This window comes from Bemisia tabaci, chromosome 4 (assembly GCF_918797505.1).
Source record: "Bemisia tabaci chromosome 4, PGI_BMITA_v3".
Classification (NCBI taxonomy): domain Eukaryota; kingdom Metazoa; phylum Arthropoda; class Insecta; order Hemiptera; family Aleyrodidae; genus Bemisia; species Bemisia tabaci.
Genome location: NC_092796.1, coordinates 1042379 through 1064033, shown reverse-complemented (window position 1 = coordinate 1064033; position 21655 = coordinate 1042379). Strand labels below are relative to the sequence as shown.

The 21655-nt window shown below is 40.2% G+C and overlaps 2 protein-coding genes across 3 annotated transcripts in view; one reads left to right on the top strand and one right to left on the bottom strand.

Annotated features, from left to right (window-relative positions):
• Window positions 1-21655, top strand: part of LOC109031245 (lachesin) — a 559402-nt gene that overhangs the window by 408827 nt on the left and 128920 nt on the right. Inside the window, exon 2 of one of the 2 annotated variants that reach the window (XM_019042658.2) lies at window positions 8616-8642. The exons of the other annotated variant lie outside the window; for it this stretch is intronic. Coding sequence (XP_018898203.1) covers window positions 8616-8642 — 27 coding nt within the window. The remainder of the gene's footprint in view (window positions 1-8615; window positions 8643-21655) is intronic. 2 annotated transcript variants of the gene reach the window in all.
• On the bottom strand, window positions 14540-21259 carry LOC109031246 (adipocyte plasma membrane-associated protein Hemomucin). Its single transcript, XM_019042660.2, has 7 exons — window positions 20591-21259; window positions 19698-19903; window positions 19057-19173; window positions 18687-18855; window positions 17949-18083; window positions 16626-16893; window positions 14540-15766 (listed from the first exon to the last, which is right to left on the bottom strand). The coding sequence occupies exons 1-7, from the start codon at window positions 20698-20700 to the stop codon at window positions 15557-15559; spliced, it is 1215 nt and encodes a 404-aa protein (XP_018898205.2). The 5' UTR covers window positions 20701-21259; the 3' UTR covers window positions 14540-15556.

Genomic DNA, 21655 nt, shown 5'->3' with positions numbered 1-21655 from the left:
AAGATCCTTAAGGAAGGATGTGATATTCAAATCTTTCTTCTAAAACAATTTCACTGGTGAATTGTGTTTCGAAAGATGTAGGTGTCATCCTAGATTTTTTTCAAGAAATAAAGCAGGAAAATAATAAATAGGTTATCTCCTAGAACTTTGAGAAAAAAGAGGTTATTACACAGATATCTATTTTAAGAAGAAATACTTATGAAGTCAGCACAAGTTTAAAATGTAAAAAATAAATATGCTTAGGACTCGCTTGCTTTCTTATTTTATCAAATTTTGAACGCGCGTTTCTTTCTTTTCTTTCTTTCCTTTTTTCATCTATTTGAAGAAATTTTCCCTCGTTCATGAGCGACTGCTTAGGCGCAAAAAACATTGCAGGTATGTGAAATTCAAAACTTGAAACAGTTTTTGACAGATATAGATGTAGATTTGGTGGAATTATTATTAGTTTTGAGCGAGTAATTACTTCTTTTCGACAGAAATTTATTCGGAACTTCACTTGGCAACAAGAAGACTCACCTAAAGAGGAAGTTCACGGAATAGATACCACAGACCGCTTAAACATGTGCATGATAGCATTTTGAGAGTGATGGAGCTCAAAATATTATGCAAATGCACGGTGCTAATAAGTAAGGAAAGTGATGAATTGCATGTGACAAACTGAATGTTACTTTCATCGTAGAACTTCCTCCATCAAACATTCAAAGCTCGAGCAAAAAGTAACAGTTACGTGGGTGTACCTGTACCTATTTAGCGCCTCTTTACGGCATTTAACGTCGTTCTTTTGTCCTACTTCTCAGAGGAATATAAGAGTATATGCTCACTTCATGTACCTCGCGAGCTAATATAAAGCTTCAGAAGTTCATAAGAGCTCAATAATCGTTTTCTTTAAATATTAACGGTAAGGCTCGCAAACTAGATTTAAAGTTTAATGGATCGAGTTATTCGGAGGTACTTTGAAAAAAGTTCGATGAGAAAAACTAAGGACTGGATTAAAAAGAGAAGTTTTCTTCGTTCGCGCTGGGGCTCAAAGCTCGAAAATTTATCAATTTTTAATTTACGCGTGATCTGCCGTCCGTCTTCAGAATGGTGTGTTCTCATTATGTTTTTTTTCTCTCTTTTAGATTTCTTAATAGAGCATAGATAGATTATTCAGAGGGATTCGGGGAAGAAAAATTATGGCATTCTCATCGATAGCATCCCCCCCCCTCTTCCCCCAATCACCAACACAACGAGAAGAGAGAGGAAGTAGGATAGTTGGGTTTGGGTCAACAAGGCAACTAAACTAACTGTAAGACAAAGCGTAGGGTATCACGCATTAATTAAGGCCCTCCAAATTGATGTCTGTTTTTCCCGAGAATCCGTTTAACATTTGATAATGAATTTGCTGTCAAACGAATTTTGGGTCGAATTTGACCGATTTTACGGAATCTTTCGATGTGAAGTTTTTCCTCGCCCCACCGACCGACCCACCCCTGTCAAACAAATCATGCTTTCTCTAGAATGCTCTCGGGCAACTTCTCTCCTACCCCAACATTTTCCAGAAATGACACCATTGATTTCAAAGTTGACGCCTAGCAGTAATGTCAATCAATTTGCCGGCCCAGTTGTCAGCTCGCGTGATTCAGGTCAAAAAGTCCCAAGTGCGAGGAATTCGCACTCTGCGAATGGGGTTGTGGTGTCGACAATCTTTCACAAAACTTGACGGATGGATCTGTAAAATCGGATCCTACTTTATTATAACATCTGAAAACGTAAAAGCTTGGAGCAAAAACAATATTTTAGACACCGTTATCCCCCCCCCCCCCCGAAAGTGCCAAAGTTACGTTTTCTCTCTGAGCCGCCCTTGAGACTCCACAATGACTCTAAGCACTGTGACTGGAATCGACCAATTTTATATTTTTCCCAATTTCGCAAGTGAGATTTTTTCATGGGACAAATCTCGCGAAACGTCCCGTGGAGAGGTTGCAAAATCTTCAAAGGAACGAAAACCTCAAATAATTGTTATTTTTATTTTATACAAGCTAAATTATCGTCTTGAAAAAGACGGTTAGGTCCCTGTTCCAGGCGATTGCCAAAGGTAAACTATATCTCCAGAGCCTCCGCTTCAATTCTTGACATTTTGCACCATGTGGGCCGTCTGTAGCACTACTATTTTTCGCAGAGATGTTAGGTTGTGCTCTCCTGGTATATTCTCTATCTCTCATGGTATTTTCTCTGTATTTCCTGGTATTTTCTGTATTTCTCTTGGTATTTGCTCTTATTTGATTATTGTTTCGAGGCAATGAATCCATCGGCTTGGAGCATTGGCAACAGCGCGTGTTATTCCGCGTTTCGGGCGCAGTAAATAATTTTGATAGGACAGCGTCTGCCTGTCCTCCCATCGGGGCGACGCGACGCGACGCGGGGTTGATTTATTGCGCGTCGCGTCGCTCCGATCGCTTAAGAATAAAACCCAGAGTGAACATTAGTACAAGATTGAGCTAACAAAATACTTATCTACTTAAGTCAAAAATTATGCGGACAAGCTCTCCGTCCCTGTAATTCATAAATTATGGCCCCGGTAATCTTCACCCTGGGCCTCGGTGCGTAGGTAAATCTTTGAATTCGCGCCGGCCCTCCCACCCAAAACCCTTTAATTACTTTTTCGGCCCGGACGCCACGGCCGGATTCCACGAGTCGATCCCGAGTTCCGATACCGCGGGAGGTGCCCAGGACTCCCAAAACTGGATGCTTTTTCACTCTTTATTTTTGCAAGGTATTCGCAACGATTATTTTTTTTACAATACTCAATCACCGAAGATTGGTGTTGCGTAGTTCTCTTGGATATTCTCTTTTCGATACTCCTAAGATTATGCTTACTGATACTTTTGTGAAAAAAAAAAAATATGTGTATTTAATTTGATGTAAAACCAGATAAAGATGGACAGTCGTGGCAGCAGCGTAAAGCCTATAAGTAATTATTCAAAAGAACTCATGAATTATTTTAGGTGAGGAAAATCATGACTCAAAGTGTTGGTCGCTTGTGCTCTTTAAAAAATAAACGGTTAATTGGATGTCTTTATTCCTGTGAAGGGCCCATATTCTTCTAAGGGAGTATTTTTGGTGGGAAAAAGGTAGAGGAATAACATGTCAACTTGTGGTGACAGATCACTCCTAAATATTTAAAGTAGCAGGAAAAAGATCGCGGGGTCAACAGCCATGACGATTTCAGGCTCGCTAATCAGCAAAGAATATGCCGACATTGAAGATTTTTTCTTCCCCTTTCTCGAACGTTCTCTGAAAGCCCTCGGGAAGAAAAAAAGAACAAGAACAAAAATACGGTTATATCTCTTATACAAACCTAATTTTATGTTTGTTCTTGTTTCAATATCCTGAAGGCGTTTTCAGATAGCCCGGGAGTTGGAAGCACTTGAAAAAAATCTATATCTCGATTAATTAAATAAGTTGTAGCCTGTAGCACTTGATTTTTGAGGTCCCCTATATTTCGAAACACGAGTAACGACGGGAGTTTAAGGCGTGCACATTTCTGTTGGACACTAAATACTTTACTGAGAAAACAGGTTGTTACGCTTTGGGCTTCGCGAGCGGGAAATTTCTGCGAAAGGTCTGTTTTGTGGATACAATTCAGTAGCAAGTAGGAAAACGTCATCGCAGCACAACTAATTATCTTTCAACGGCATTACTGTGACTTTTAACAACTTTCGAATGGAGTACCTCATCATGAGACCCGAATTTCCGGGAACGTTTGTGCCTGTTCTCAGTACTTGGCGTTTACGAGAAAAGCAGGCTTCCTTCTTGCGCTAGCTGAGTACTTCATTTGCAAAAAATATTATTTTACTAATTTTTATATTCGCCCAGTGCTTTCAGTTTGTGTGTCGAAATGCCTATGACACTCGGCTGTTATCAAAATGAAGAATATTTAACCTCTTTTTATCGCTGTTGACTACTAAGACCCAGCAGCAAAAACGAGCAGTGAAAACCAACGTGGCAGTTGGAGACGTGCATTTTTCCAGTCTATTCTATGTTTTCTGCGCTAAATTTACCGCAAACTGTACCAAAATCAACACAAAATTTTGTATGTGATTGGTTTGTGTTTCACCTCCTATATTGACCAAAAGTTACACTAGAACACAATTTTGATCCGTTTATGCAGAAAATTCACTGAAATTTGCAAAAAAAATCCGCCTAACCGTTCTCATTTAAAAATTAAATTGCCCAATTGAATTAGCAGCAGCTGATGTGGCTTGGTTCCTCTTTGCGTATATAACGTGGTCCAATTGGATTACGTTTTGCAATAAGGAGCCACTATCTCTGGCTCTTCCATAAAAACACCTTACCACTTTGGGAAATCGATGGCATATATGCTCTTTCTAAAATGAGCCAGAAATAGTGGTTCCTTATTGCATGTGGTCCAATCGTTCCTCAATAAGTGATTTTTGTTTCTCTCCGACGTCGTGCGACCATAAGAAGAAGCACTGGAGGATTTGAAGAATGATATCAAGGCTGGATGCTCTGTGGGATCTCACGGAGAAAAATGCATTACCTTTGCATTGGGAAAAGGCTAATTTAGTCCCTCCCTCGGCCCCGGCGCTGAAAGTTCTGGTGGCGGAGCCGTGGCGATAAAATATTTGAAGCTCTATTTCATAAACGCAAAGAATATTACCGCCGTCTTAATCGCTTAACTTGAGCCCGGATATTGGCGCTCTACCTCCCCCCCTTGGGCAATCTTCATCATCCAATCTCCTTAAAACCAAACGCCGGAAGTTTTCCCCCTTCTCCTCCGCGCCGGATTTTTCGCTCTCCTCCTATCGGCGAAATTATTTTCACCTCATTTGCTTCTATTTGTATCTGTCGCACGAATAACCAGAAGCGAAGCAGTTCGCTTGTGAGATTTTCATTTGAATAAATTAAATTCGCATGAAAGTTATCAAGAGTCGAACGACGCGGGTGGGGTTGCCAGAGTGGTTTTAGAAATTTAAATCGCCGACAAGGCATTTTATGGCAAGACACGAAAAAAATTCTCAGCGGTTATCCATTAAAATTGTGGTACTTCCCCAACTTTTTGGATGCTATGGATATTTTTCCGATTGATTTTGGTAGTATCGCAACATAAGCTGGGGTAGCACCGCACCATTTGGGTTCGTAACCTAATTTATTGAGGTACTACCACAATTGATCGGACTTGTCCAGGTTGGGACCCAACCCCTATCTCAATTTGTCCGTGAAGTTGCAATGACCTGAAAAATTCCAGGGAAGTGAAAAAAAATATCCGGAAAATTAGGGAGTTTTTCTAGTGACTGGTCCAATTTTTTTCTCGGAAAATCGGAATGTGAACCGCGCCTTAAAATTGCCCGGTCATTGGTAATGACGGCATTTTTTTTTTAAATGTCATATTTAAAATGGAAATTTTAGGTAGAAATTCCTTGGAATTGCTTTATTAAATCGAGAAAATATCAGAGAATTGTGATAATTTACATCCCTGGCAAGCAGAAATGTTCGATCATCGGTGAGAATTGCACATTTTGACGTTCAGCCAATACACGAATGAGAAACTGAAGAAAACTGGGTGGACAGAAGATCATTAAACCGTCAAATTCAGCCAATGTATATGCCATGGGCTGAAATGCTTGACTAATTTACTGTGCGCGTTGTATCATTTTTCAAATGTTTAATCGAGAAAATATTTTATGCTGTATTCCATGACATCATCACACAAATAATAACGTCACTCCTTATATTTCCTTCCTCTAGCCCTATTCTTGAACCCGTGAATAACTGTAATTTGAGAGCGATGTTTCAACAGCGGTGGCGATTGCGGTTGGCGGACCGGCGGACCCGAAATCATTTTTAATAGTTCTCAAGTTCTCTCGATTCGTACTTCATGGAACTCCTGACGACCTACTTAACTTTTCATTAAACTTTCCCCACGTCTCCCTTCCCGATACGTCGTTCTCAGTCTTGTCTCGGGGAAGCCTTTTTTCGCGTGGCTTTCCGACCGGAAGTAATGGATTCAGATGCTTCCGGCAGATTTATCGCTTTTAAGAGCTCATCCACACGCTTTGATTCAATAAAAAGTATCTGCTGGAATGAGACGCTTGATTGAAAAGCACTCATACCAAGAGATCAACCCTGAATCATGTAATGCTGAATTTGCGGTTTTTGGCATTCTGTTACCGACCCATGTAAACCGTGCCCGACCAAGGTCCTCCAACAATGCCAAAGGCTCGGAATGGGACCCTGAATTTCCAAAAACATTCTCCGTGGCTTTTCAAAATGCGTAAGTACCGTGTTCAATGAGTTTTTCTCTATCATAGTTTCCCCGGTAAATTACATTTTAGCCGAATATTGCTGGGAACCAGGACGTTCTTAATGAAATTTCCAGCTGAACTCCATTAAAAATCTACCTATAAACCTGGATCCTCTTTTCCCAAAGATCGCGAAAACTTTAGATGAAATCGCGTTATATGCACTGGTCAGATTGAGGTTGCTATTTCTGAAGCACAGTAATGGTAGGTAGAAAAAAAGTGGTTTACAATCTCCCCGGTCAACTTGGTCTGAAATGCTTTTATAACTACAAATTCCTAGAAATGACATTACAATATCGGAATATCCCTCAGAAATCCGTTCAAGACACGTTAAAATTATTATGCGTGACGTCTTAATAAATTAGTATCTCCATCAAACGATACAACCTCTTTCAAATCTGCGTAATGTTGCCCAAGATACGCACCCACCTCCTGCAGCGCCGCGTATTTTAATACTCGCAAAATGTTTAATGTATACCTCGTAGCCAGATGAAATAGCGTACAATACCGAGTGCAAAAACGCCTTCAAATCGATGTATATGCAACATGGACAGCCGCCAACGTCGAATTGTTGCTTTCTCCAGGCGCTATAGCTGCACAGTGCACAGTCGCTGCGCTGGATGGTCTGATCACATCAAAATTCTGTGAATAAGTGCAAGTCAACGGTGAAATTGCTGAAATGTGTGTCTAGCTTTCGGCGTTTTAAAATACCCGGCCCCATTTCAATTTGTCAAAAGAGAACAAACCGACATTATTGCTTGAAATTTTCTTAGAATATTCTTCATTCAGAGAATAAAAATTATGTTAGTTTTCGAGAAATGCCGTCAAATATTCTTTCATGTAGAAAATAAATTGTGAGGGGAAGTCTGAAGCGCTGTGAACTGAGATCATTGTTTCTGCGGTTTCATCGTCGAGTTGTACGTTCTCATAGGTTGAAAACAGTAAAAAAGTTTCACTTTTATTCCTTTCATTCATTTATTTATTTATTCATTATTATTTTTGTGTAAAAGTTTCGTTTGATTTCCAAAAAAATTTCTCTCCGTGTCTGCCAAACGCTATACCTAATTAAAGCTCAATGTCATGCGCACACAATTCCCGATTCCCGAAATGGATCCTGGAATATCGGTCGTGTTTTTACCCAAATGTTGCAAGTGAAAAAACGCGTCCCAGCGCTCGCATTCGCCTTACCTCAGGGTTGCACGGGTAAAATGAAAAAATGAAAATTCCCGCAGAACATTTCATGACATTTCAAAAATGTGTGCAAACTATGAAACATTTTCAGGGGCTGCTTACGAAAGACGCTCTGAAAATACTAAAAAGCAATCCATTAAATCGCCTTTCATTTATTTCGCATTTAATTTCGAAAAATATTTTTCAATATTTTCCATATTTTTCTGAAACGCCATGAAGCATATCTCACATAAAAATTTAAGTTTTTATTTTTCATGAAAAATTGCAACCCTGCCTAGCCTCGCCTGACTCACAAACCCACTCGCTACGCCACGACGATGAAACGTTTCCCAGGCGGGAGATCTGACACGGGCGCGTTGGCAACGTAATCCTTCATCGCTCTTATAACTCAAGCGGTAGTGTTAATAGAACCGTTGCCCCCCCCCCCCTCCCCATTCCACCCCCTGGTCGGCGGGATTTCAGGTTTATCGAGGAAATTCCCGGGAAAATGACGCAATTCTATTAGCTCGGAAGCACTCTTCCCTAGTGCCTTTTGCTTTTACCCATAATCCCTCGCGATTCGCACAACGCGGCGCGGGAACAGAGGCGTCCGGGTGACAGCGGAGTGCTGTCGTAACCGCGTATCCGACGCCGCGAAAGGGGAGTTGATGGGCGATTTTTGCAACGCGGAGCCGAGTGCAACTTGCTTAATTTTGAATGAACTGCGGCGAGCGCGGGTTAAGGTAAGGTACCATCTGGGAGTCGAGAGCGACCGATCGTGTGCAAGGACGATCTGAGAGCAGTGGCAATTCTTTAAACTTGGCAACACTCTTTTTCTCCTTTAAATGTATGCAGAACAATCGATTCTTGGTGAGGCTGCTTGCTTCACCTAAAATCGATATTTTCGATGGATTCAAATGGAGGAAAAACGATGTTGCCGACTTGCGAAATCGTTACCGAGCTCTACGGTGTGCCATTGGGCCGAACGAATTTCTGAAAGATGAATCTGACTTCAAAAATTAATGTTCAAACTTCGTTTAGTGCAATTTATAAATGCATTAAATTTACATTTTCTCGTCATACGTTTGCTAGTTATTCATTCTTTTGTTTTTGTTTTTGTTTTTTTATTTGCTTCCGAAGGCCATGCTGCCAAAAATTGGAAGATAGGTAAGTACTTTGACACGAACAGCACACATTGGAAAACATAAATCAAAGTAGTGCATAGTGGTAGAGCGTAATAATCACAGGTATTGTAGCTTACAGTGAAAATTACAGAATAGTCAAAGTCACAATCGGGTCTAAATCGGTAGAAAAAATTTGATTCCATACGATCCGTCCCCATATTTTCTCACGTATTTTATTGGGGTTTTTTCATTACTCTTTGAATAGAACCATTCTTCACTTCAATTAAAGACTTTCGAAACAAGAACCTACATCTGGCACTAAAATTTTAAAGTAATTGGTGTTCTTGTAAAAAATAAATCTGGATTAACACAGCTTTTTTGCGACGCTCGTATAGTATCTCCACTTCGGAATCATGAATATGTCCTTTTCAACGGAAAACGATGTTTTCAAAGCTCGTTCTTTCGTAGCAGAAAAACCACGCCAAAAGAAAATCTTGCGCTCGTTGGAGAGGTAAAAGCTCTAAAAGCACTCGACGACGAAGTCATGATACCACCTCGAAGTTAAGCAATTGCCCAGTTGCGCAGAAGAAGAGTCGGGCACCTCCTCAGGTCTCCAGGACAATGGTCATATTTGAGCATGCTTGAACTGATTAGTATCATTCGTCAGAATGTAGAATGACGACAGGGTCCATTTGCAGGCGCAACGAATAGCCAAAAGGATATGACACTTGTGACATTGCATCTGGGGAGGTGAAACGCGGGAAGCAATGCAATGGTGCCAGCGCATTTATAAAATCTTTTCACTTAGTCACGTCCATTCGAATTTTCGCGCAGCTGCGACTCCTAAAATGTATGAGCAGAATTGTGTCTTGATTCTAGATTCTTGTGGATTAGCTGAAAATAATAAGATCCGTCAAAATCGCAACTTTCTACGTCTGATGTTAACCAAGTTAACGCGTTTGAAAATTTCGGTATATGACGTCATCCACCGCGGTAGCGACACCCTCGGTGTCCCCCCCCCCCCCTTGCTCTCGTCAGTCAGGGAGACACTTATTATTTGCAATGGTTATACAACGTGAGACTTATCGATGAAAGCAAGGTGGGAGGAACCAAGGGTGTCTCTACTGCGGTGGATGTGGTCATTAACCGAATTTTTCAAAGCGCGATATCTGTCAATATTGAACGTAGAAGGTTGCTGTTTGGACAGATCTTATTATTTTTAGCTAACTTACGTGAATCAAGCATCGAAACGCGATTCTGTGACCATCGCGACTAACGAATTACTACTGCATACATATAAGTCTTTTAATAGCACTCCTTGGCGCTCTACGACACCTAACCTCCACTGCCCTCTGTCCAACTACAACCCCCTGGGCTTTGAGCACCTTAACATTTCTGCTTCAGTTCCATCCCTCCAATCTTTCATTGGGCGCCCTCTGCGTCTTCCCCAGGAGGAGCCTAATCAAGGACCTTCTTCGGCAACCTGACTCCTGTCCATTAATACAGGGTGTCTAGCATCAGGATTTTCCCGATTCTACCAGGATTTGAGGTCAATCAGGATTCAATCCCGATTTCATCAGGATTTGAGGAAAAATCGGCCGTAAAATCAGGATTTGAGGAAAGCCGGCCGTCCGCTTATTTTCGTTAACTATCCGTTATCCATCCGTTAATTTTTCTCCGCAAAAAATCAGGATTTGATCAGGATTCGAAAAAATTATCAAATCAGGATTTAGCAGGTCAAGAATCAGGATTTATCAGATTTCCCAAAATAAAAAAAAAAATTAGACACCCTGAATTTAATAATAGTAAAATCTGAAAAAAGACCCAAAAAACATTAAAATTACTAGAAACTGAGAAAATTGCAAGAGTTCTCCAGTGATCTGTGACTGCCGGGAAAATTGGCACTATATGATCCGCGTTTTTCCTCGGTGCATTCTCTACTAGAAGTTCCCTTTGCGTGGCTCAGACGTGGCAGCGAGGGCGTAGGACGATTGTTGGGTGCTAGATGGTGGAAATTAATGGATTTCAATTGGACCTCATCGCTTTCCGAGTCCCATGACAATGACGCCAACCGAGGAGTCCGCGGCCGCGTCGCGTCGCGTCGCCGTGGAACAATAACAGGCTCCGGACCCCCTCCGAGAGATGACACACTGTGTCCAAATACGATCCCACTCGCCGCGGGCCCCAGCCCCCCCCCCCCCCCCCCAGCCCCCTCTCAGACTGTTGCCGATCTCGGGTTCAGACGCAGAAAACGACGGATCTCTCGAAAGATAGCCGTAACCATCCTCTAAAAGCACAATTAGCATAGCCATTGAGGCGCCTCTCAATTTTTCAGACATGTGTTGTCGTTGGCCATTAGTCAAATCAAGCATTTTTTCAAACGCCCAGGCAAACGGCCAGTCATTAAATACTCACTGAATAAAATTTCGGTCTTATGAACTGTACATTGAAAAGCAAAGGTACGGGCTGTATACGTACCGTCCGTTCCAGGTTCGGAGGCCGTAAGTTCCGGGCACTAAAGCCCTAGCTTCGATTACTCAGGGCGGTACGCCCAGAACTTTCAGCCTCTGACTCCGGTATGTCTATATAGCCCGTAAGAACAGCTTTCGCGCACGGAGTTTCTTTTCAATGTATATATGGTGTTCTTTATCGGTCTCACTATTCGGGTCGTACAACGTACTCTCGGTTCTTGAAACACTGGAAAAAAAACGTCTCTCGGAGAGTTCAGACTCTTAAAAAATTTGACAAGAAAAAATACTCCTGACTCGATCGGATTTTAGCTTGAGTTATTAGGCAATCTCCTGATTTTTAAAGGATTGACTCTCGATTCAAGCAAAAATCCGGTTGAATCAAGAGTATTATTTGGACGTATTTATGCTAAAAGGAACTATGTGCAAGAGGAAAAATTGGACGTGCTCGTGGTGAGCTGGATAAGAAACAATGTAAAAATGGATATAGTTCCTTATGAGAAAACGGAAAAGCGGGATTTGACCTGAAATCAAAAGGAACTAAGCGCTAACTCGTGAGCCTAGGACATGTGACAAGAGCGTTGTGGACAGGGCTCAGGAGTTACAGCCGAGCAACAACGACAATGGAGACAGCTTCGTTGCCGCTGACGTCACTGGCGCTTTAAAATCCCCATTCATTCCTATGACCCTCAACTAACGAACACACCCCATCTTTCTACTTGCACATAGTTCCATTTAGCATAAATACGTCCATTTCCTGTCCAATTTCTTAAGAGTTTGAACTCTAGATCCGAGAGACTTTTTTCGCTAGTGAACGTATCCGCGGTTTATTGAACAGGCTTTGTCTATATTTCGGCATGGTCTGAAAGTTCGGTTTCATGAACCGAGAGTACAGGGATGTAGAAGACCTCACTCACGTTTCCATTGTGCACGTTTTCTATTGTGCTGAGCTGAAAGAAATGCGCTACTTGGCAATGCGGGCTGCCTAGAGAGGCGGCGCGCGGCGCAGCGCGGCGGCGGGACGCGCGTGGGAACCAGTCGGATGAAATTGAATCAAATTGATTCCAGGCCGGACTCAGGCTGCGCTGCGGTGGCATGGCCGGCTTCACGCCGCGTTAGAATCGTATGTTACTGTGTACTCACGTAGCTGTCTCCTTGACTCCCAGTCACAACGTTGGAAGCTCACCCGACAGCTGTTTTGTCTTCTATGGGCCCTCTTGTGTTCGAAAAAAGGAAATAGACAAAAACCAGAAGCCAACAGGTGTATACACGTAGGCCAGATTGACCTACATCCAAAGAGGGTATTGCTTTTTTTGCGGTGGGAACATTGAAAAATGATGAATCGTTCGATTCAAAACAATAGAACATAATTTTAAACAAACATTTTCGGATTTAAGTAAGAGAAGCTGTAAATGAGAAAATTCCTACCAATTTCACTTTTCATCGCCATTTTATACTCATCAGAATCAAAATGCTATCAGAAGAAACCTGTTCCCTTAGATTACTCAATTGACGTTTGAGGCTATGTTACATGTTGAACCAATCGATATCGATACAATCTCATCAGTTCGATGTATCGAATACGATCCATCGGCGTGAAAGAAGAGTGAAGGCTGCCGGAGCGGGGCTTTTATCTGAATTTTTACGAAAAAGAAAGAAGGAAACATGAGCGGAAATCCAAAAAAAAAGTTCCTTCTCCACTTTGGACGTAACTAAATCTCTGAGACTGTGTAAGTATTCACGTCATTGCCTGCTCCTTCAAAACTTGGGGCAAATCGGAGCTGGCGCTCCACTTCGTATGCGTGTTCGCTTGCACGAGCCCTCGAGGGAGAATCCAGGTTAATGTCAGGAGGCGCCATAAAGAGGCAGGAACAGGAAGCGAGCGCTAGATAAAAGTGGGAGCAGATCGTGGTCAACTTGATTTATTCAAAGCGATCGGGGATCAGGGCGCCTCCAATGACGCGAGACGCAACACGCGCGGCTCAAGATTCATCGACGCTCTTAAATCACCGGTTTCCCGTTGCACCTGACCCGGGACGGGAACCGATGACAGCGGCATCACGCAACGCCCGTCTACGTGCGCTGTCTGCGCAGCGCGCGTGTCCAGGGGAAGCATAACTTCCAAGGCGGTAGCGGTATTAGAAACCTGCGTTTATTTCATATAGAATAAGTTGCATGATGGAGACTGCCGTGCCGTGACGCCGTATGGGCCCTCAGGCGTTACCAAATTTCCTTTGGTAAATCACAAATTTTCGGAAAAATTTGCAAATATTTTTCCTTCTACTTCCAAGTTATTTTCGTTCGCAATTTCACCTAAAGTTCCTTAAAATTTCATGGAAAAATATTCAGAGCTTCCCTCAAAAATAAAAATGTTATGAAAGGAATTTTGGCAACTCTCGAATGTCCATGCCCATGCGGCGTTTTTTCTTAAAACGGCCATGAGAGTGTAGACATTTCAGCCGTGCTGAAGGAAAAACGCCGTATAAAGATTCAGACGCTGCCTGAGTTCTTGTAGTCAAACGTGGATTTTTGAAAGCAAATTTGTCTCCCTTTTTTGTCTAATTTGTCAAAGAATGTTCTTTACGACTTATTTTACCGTACCGGAACATTTGAAGTACTAACACTTCTGTTTTGCTCGAAAGGACAATTTTTATCAGAAGAAATTTGGCAACATTCGAATTCTCCCACGGTGTTTTCCTTAGCTTAGTAGAATTCTTGCTTTTTCCCCCTCATTTTTATCCAAATTGCTTTTTGGACCCCAAAAATTAAGTCCGCCTGTACAGAGAGCACAGACGTTTCGAGGTCCATTTCTAATCGGCTGAATCTGGCTCAATTAAGCTGTTTTTTGGAAAAACCCCTTAACATGAGGAATTAGAGAGCGATAGTGCGTTTGAGATGGTGTAGATCATTTATCTCCTCTCTAAAGATAATGCGGGTTACACAGAGACAAGAGACCCTCCACTGGCCTCTTGGCGACAGGTGGAAGCTTTTACTTTCGGGGATTCAACAGTTCCTTATGAACAATTATAAGGGAGCAACAGTCATCACCCTAATTTTGGCTGTTGACCTACCTACATGGTCGATGATGAGCTTCGGGTGACGTCATGAGCCAAACAAGTTTCCTAAACTTCCGCCATTTTTGGCTTGTTTGCAAAACGAAACTGCCAACACGTTGTTAAAAATCAACCATGTAGGTAAGTCAACAGTAGAATGCTGAAGTCCCGAAAGTAAAAGCTTCCACCATGGCCAAGATACAAGTGGAGGGTCTCTTGTCTCTGGGGTTACATTTTGCAATAAGGAACCACTATTTCTGGCACTATACTCTGGATGGACTAAATTCTGGATGAGTTATCAGGAATGATGTTCCCTATGAAATGGTCCTGGTTGCGGTTCACCGGTGTCCATCATTTGCACTGATATAAAAAAAATGACAAAACGGAGTGGAAAAAAGATGCACAAAATTTAATTAGTACATTTAATCCGTCGTTGAACTTCTTTTTACAAGTGCTGCGGATACAGTTTACAGCAAGCGTTCATAATGAGCACCAATACTTAATTCTAGCTGGTATGTTTATTTTCAGAAGGAATTAATCCTCTTGCATCGCTCGTAAAGTAGGTTATGTAGCAAAGGTCGTGCCCTACTCAAAAATGATAAATTCAGAAAACCTGACTTAAAATAAATACAAAACATTATCTTTGGTCTAAGTATGCCTGAGCAAATCAATATACATTTGAATGTTGAACCCCAACGAACTACGAGTATTTTCTCTTTTTTAAAATCAAATCATTATCACAGATAGAAAAAGATAACTTCCGACCCTCATAATTATGCACTAGTTAATTAACTGACTTGTAACAATGTTAGTTTATCATTACGCCAGTAAAAATTAGTTTCCTTACCATAACTAAGAAAATAATGGTCGAAAGTTATCTTTGTAGCGAGTCATCTTTCAGTGGAACCCTCTAGATAGAACTGTTTTCTTATGTCTCATAAGAGTTGAAGACATACTGAAACAAATTTTTTTGGAGTTATTATTTTGACTTGAAGTGTCGTTTCTTATCGACAAGAATTTGTTCTTTTTTTAAAATCCGTGTGGATTTACTTTATAGTCTTTTTTTTTTTTTTTTTTTTTTTTTTTTTTTTTTTAGTGAAAGGAACGTTGTTTTGCTATCGTTTCTTTAGATTGAACTTAATGATGGCAAAACGCCGCTTTTTAACTAAAAAAAACTGATGTTCACTTGAATCCGCACAGATATATGTAGAACCTCAAAAAATCAAATCTTATACGAAATTGGAAACGATGCTTTCAGCCAAAATTACATCCCAAGACAATTTTTTTTTCAGCGAATGGAGCCATCGATGATTTGCCAGTGTCCTCATTGGCCAGCGATGAGATAGCGTTTAGATCATCGATGTCCCCGTTTTTAACACCAGAAAACGCTTGAATGGAATCAGCTCAACATCCAAAAGTGTATAAGAGCTCTTTCATCACGTGTTGCGTATGGGCACTTTGCCAATGAATGAATTGTAAGGAGACCCCACGTAGTAATGGCCGTCAAGTTCGACTACGTCACTGATATAGGGCAGAATACCATCCGTAGAGTGCAAACTTTTCACCAAATTCCCATCGTCGTCGTAAACAAGTGCTATCCCGTGTGTATTGAATATGAACCAAGCTGTCGAGTCAAGATGCGCCATCTACGGTTTAAAAACAAAGCTTAGAATCAGACACCTTTAAATGTTTAGAAAAAAGATAAGAAAGTTAAGTGGACCACTTTTCTTAACAAATAACTGTTATTTTTCGATTATTATAGAAACAGCATATGTGCGATTAGTTTTCCTATCCGGGCAGGTGCTTTTATTGTCGAACAAAGAATATCAGTCCCTCATTACAAAATTTAGTCCAACCAATGATTGCATCAGTCTCCAAAAATATTAGCTATTTTGATCCCTGTCTATTTTACTTATTTTATTACCCATTAGCGCAAACTGCAAAAATTCTCAATTAATGTGATTGTCCAAGCTAATAGGGACCACGGTGCCAATAATAAAGAATCGGCTTGTCGGCATCATCGCATTTAAGTTTTATACAGACATTGACCCCTGAAACGCTCAAAACTACCAGACCATACCAGAGTTGAAATGTTTTAAAGTTCGTAATTTTCAAAAATGCAATTTAGTGTGCTGTAAGTGCTTATGCAATAATTGTCAAGAGGCATAGGTGCGAAAAGATCCGAAACGCTGTCCGTTTACCTCGATCCAGATTTTTTATTTCACGGCCAAATTTCCGATTCGCTTTACGAGAAAATGTTAGATTTTATTTGGCCACATGTTCAATTTCGCGGTTACATGTGTCATTTTGACCAATCTTTTTGAATCTTCGAGAAAAAAGGAGAAAAAGAAGAGAAACAATATTTTTTTCTATTTGCCCAGCAGCCGAAACTTTTCCTTGTGTCAGTCACAAGATTAGACATTTTGTGCCCCTCTGCTTGAAGATTTCAAGAGTATTTCACTTTCGTGCTCTTTAGTAGGTAATTATTATCCACAACATACTTACGTAAAAGATCATTTTTTTGCATAAGTTTGTAGGATAAACGTCCTGAATTTTCTGTAGGACCATTTCCAACAAAGCCCCGAACCTGGAGATGATCTGTCGGAGCCTTGGGAAAGGTGCTAAGTAGTTAGGGATATCAGGAGCCTCCCTCGTGAGGATCAAGGAAACCACGAATCCTCCATTCTTGTAAGGGACTATGTTGTCTGGTACTCCGGGAAGGTTATCTAGGAAGATTTCCGAGGTCCCTTTTTTCGGCCCCTTCAACCAGTATCTAAGGAGTGATAAGAGATTGATAAGTATAAATAACTTGCATTTCAGAGAATTGAAACATCTACCGAGACTGATACTGCCGTGCTAAGGAAAAACACAGCATGAAAATTCGAGAATTGTTACATTTTCCCAGATAAAACAAGCATTTTAAAGGAAAGTTATCCATTTTTGAAATTTAAAATTTCAGATATTTTAGATTAAATTGCGAACAAAATTGTCTGAAAAAATTGAAGAAAAATATTCTCAATTTCCTCAGTAAAGTTACTTCTTATTGGCAACATGGCAATGGAAACATGGCAATGTCTGAAGGCTCATACGGCGTTTTTCCTTAGCAAGGCATGATAGTAATAATTTTAACTGTTTTCCCTTTTCATGTTTTGAAGTTCAGACTGAACTGCGCGATTAATTTAGTTTTCTGGCGGTAGCCGACCCTTGTAGTATGTGATCTGTTACCCAACATGCTTTTTCCCGATCTTCAACCAGGATTTTGTCACGCGCCAATCAATAAATTGAAAATCAATTCATAAAAAATGAATGGCTTAAACATCGATTCATAGGAAGTCTATACCCATCGAAGATTGATTAAATTATAAAATCTGTTCTTGTTCTTTCTTTCTTTTTTCAATTTCCTTAATCGCATTGCCCTCCCCTCATTCTTGCTTCCATACACACGTAAATCTTATTAGCCAGGATTTATTATATATCTCGTAAACATCTGATTATGATTACATCAATTGTTTTTATTTATCAATGTATGATTTATTTTATCGACTTATTGTATCAACTTTATTGTATTAATTTATCTTTAATCAACAACATCCTTGTCATAAACATCGGGTGAAAGTTTGTAAAAGTGGCATCTCACGAGTGGTTTCACAATTCTGCATTCCGTAAAAAATCAGTTTTCATTTCTCGGCTTCGCCCCCTATCTCCCCTGCAAAGGGGTTACATCAGTAAAAACGATGCAATCTTTCTTTAATCAATGACGTATGGGCGCTGATAAAAAGATGGGCACACTTTTATACGAGTTGTTGAGTGCATTTTTAAATGGATTACCTGTGGACACGACTTTTGATCGTTTCAACGACTGCTACGTATGAACCATCACGCGATACGTACACCCCATTGGAGAAGGCGAGATCCTCCATCAGGACTTCACTTTCACCCGTCGTTTGGTTGCTTCGAATGAGCCTGAAATTAGGGGATTTTTCGGACATAGGTTAAGTAGAGTTGTGGAGTTTTACGCAGTCATGAAAAAAGACCAAAAAACTTGTCATATCGCTTGAAATTAAACATGATTTACAGATCGTACAGATTTTGAGAGGTAATCATGGTACTGGTGCTTTTCTCCTACAAGCCGTATTTACGGGCTAAATAGATATAATGTCCTGTTCCAGGCTCAGAGGCCGACAGTTACGGTTTTCGCACCCTGAGCAGTCGAAGCTGCGGCTCCAGCGCCCGGAACTTTCGGTCTCTGAGCCAGGAAAGGACAATAATTACGTTATGTAGCCCGTAACTTTTCTTTCAGTGAAGCTCAAGTTGAGTCTTACATGAGTTGTTTTCCAGTCTAATTAAACTTTTTCCAGTAATTTTATAGACTGTCTTCGAAGTCGAGAACTAAATGTTAAATTCATCCTTTTGAGTTGATATTTGGAATGTTCGAATAAGGCATTATGTTATTTGGAAAAATGCTGGTGAAGGAAAATGCATGAAAATGCTCAATATTATACTAGTGCTGTTCAGGACATTTTTACATTTTTTTACTCAGATAATATAAGATTATTTGAGGAATACCTTCCGGATTTGTCGCCAACCCAGATGAATAAAAGTTTGTGTAGAGGGAATTTCGTCGACGTATCGCTCCAGTAGATGGCTTCGTCAGGGCCAACGGCAATATTATTCGGTAAAAGTGGCATTTGTCCGGCAATGGGCTTATCCAGAGGGATAATCAGAGAGAAGTCCCCTGAAACGTAAATAAATTCGATTATTACCAAAAAATGTAAAATTAGTAAGTGATGACATAAATTGAAGGAAAATGCAAATGATTTTTGAGTTTGAAAATGAGATTTCAATAATTTATTTTGATCTCTTGTATTTGATGACATTTATCATAAGAGAAGAAAGAATTTGAAGATAATAAGCTGGCTGCAATGAGAATTCTTACCTGTTGTTGTATTCACTTTGTATATACCGTGGTAACAATCAATGGCAAACAAGTTTCCGTGTTTGTCCATGTCGACGCCCAATGCTCTACCGCATTTCGTTTTATCCCATATTTGATCTGGAAAAAATTAATTTATTCATATTCCATTAATAATAAATCGCGTTTCGGAATTCGGGGAAAAATCATGAGTAAAAAAAATATTAAAAAAAAAACCAACAACAACACGGGTGTTAACTTGAGATCATTACTGTAAAGTTTCATGATGGTATTTCTTGTCAAAACCAACATTGAGTTCCTTCTCGGCTCCTCCATGAAGTGTGAAAAAATAATTCGAATTCAGTAATGTGAGACAGAAGCTCGCTTTTCTATATTGATTAAACTATTTAGCTTATCAAATTCTCGGTTCGTGTGATCAAAAACCAATGTCTCTTTTGCGCAATGCGTATTTGAACCAAGTGTTCGGCTACGAGAACCCAAAACGTAGTTTGATAAACTGGGCTGAATTGACGCACCCAGGTTTCCACACAGGACTTTTTTCCCCGCGCGGTTCTGCAGTTTGGACCAAACTTTTGTTTTTTTAGTTTTTGTTGACATTTTCCGTGTAGACAAGGCTTTAGAAATAGAGGAAGTCAGAGACTTACCGCACGGCCGCCCGAGGTTTGCGATGGTATAGAGCGTGTCATTTTTCACGGCGACTACCCGGCCATCCGCGAGTCCTGTATACAGCACGCCGTTGTAGACGACCAGGGATTCCGGCGCATGGACCTCGTTTTCGAACAACTTTGTCGCGCCATTCAGAGCGTCGTTGACAGCCAACTTCCCCTCAAAGGAAGGTGGATCGGGTAAACTAAGAAAAAAATAAATAAGTATAATAATTTCAACCAAAAGTTGATTTATTTTTGTTTCTTTTAACTTCATGAGAATGGAGAATTTGCATGCAGATTTTTTATTGCTTCATCTGAACGTGCTCAAAGAGCTGATTTCACAGTATTTATCCTCGTGTCAGTTCACTCAGTATTTTACTTAAACACGAAATTCATCAAATTTCAGACACCTGCGAATTCTCTATTATCCTGGAGCCGTTTGTAAAGTTTATAAGTTTCTAGAAGAGGGTCTCTAAAGATGGGTTTTGTTCGAAAATCTAATTACATTCATAAGATAGTCAAATACAAGCTATAGCTTGTTGTATTTTACTATATATAAAAAAAAAAAAAAAAAAAAAAAAAAAAAAAAAACCAAGTACCGAAAAAAAATACTTCGACCGCAGAAGCCGTATTTATGGACTATATAGACATACCGTACCCGTTCCGGGTTCAGATGCCGAAAGTTTCGGGTGTAGCACTCGAAGCAGTTGAGGCAGTGGCTCTAGCACCCGGAACTTTTGGCCTTTGAGCCTGGAACGGACGGTGTGTCTCTATATAGCCCCCAACTTTTTCCCAGAGAGAGAATACCCACTACTTTGCAAAGTTAAAATGTAATATTCGACCTGCATTCAGCCCTAATTTTCATGTCAGTATTCAAATTAAAATCGCACCTGTATTCTTCAAACACTAAATCCGAAGGCAGCTTGGGGATGCTGAGCAAAAGTGCGGCCGCGATTACAAGATACGCACCATTACGCACTGTTTTCACATGCGTTTCCATGATCTTTACCGGGTCAAAATATCCAACTTGTGAAACTAGTATCCACAAAACACTTGAAAGACTACAACAACGGACTTAATCACTACTCCATGTCACAATCTCGAATCGTCTTAAAAACTCATGCTATTATTTTTGAAAATTAAATATCATGCTATTATCGATCGATAGAGACGGGACGGAGTCTGAATCAGTACTGACGCTTATTTTCTCGCTGAACGCAGGGAAGTTGGAAAAAGAATCCGTATCGTTTCAGCTCTTTTCTTCCGCCCTAAAAAAAGCGAACAGAAAAAAGTAATCGATGACATTTACATACCGTACGGAGACGGAAAATAAGCTCAATGCGTTGACGCCTCAACGTGGGAGGCTTATTTCTTGTCATCGTGTTCTTCGAATTTTAAATTATTATTTAATGTTTTGTTTCTATGTATGCGTGCGTCAAATTCAACGAATCAATCATTGCATTTTCGAATCGGAATGACATTTATGATTAGTGCCTTCAGCGGTGAAATAATTTTGTAAAGTACTGACAGTTGATGCGGAGTGATTGCTTCAAACTATTAAAGTATAAAAGTAAAAAAAAAAAAACTTAAAATAATAAAGAAAAGAAAAAAATGAAAAAATGAAAAAAAAGAAACAAACACAAAATAAAAGACAATGAAAAAAAATCGTTTTTTTTTTTTGTAAAAAATAATAGATAATTTAATATGAAACAAAGACTAAATCAAAAAAAGTAAATCTTTACATCTCTGCCCGTCGCACAATGGAACGAGTCATTGGTGGAGGTCGGACTTGAAATTTTGGACAAGAATTGCGCATTTTAGGGTTTATTTCGTTAATTGTAAATATGTAGGTGTGGATCTCATGGTAAATTTTAGGATAAAACCAATGAAACCACTTTTATAGGGTGTCTAGAATCAGGATTTTCCTAATTTCCCCGATTCTATCAGGATTTGAG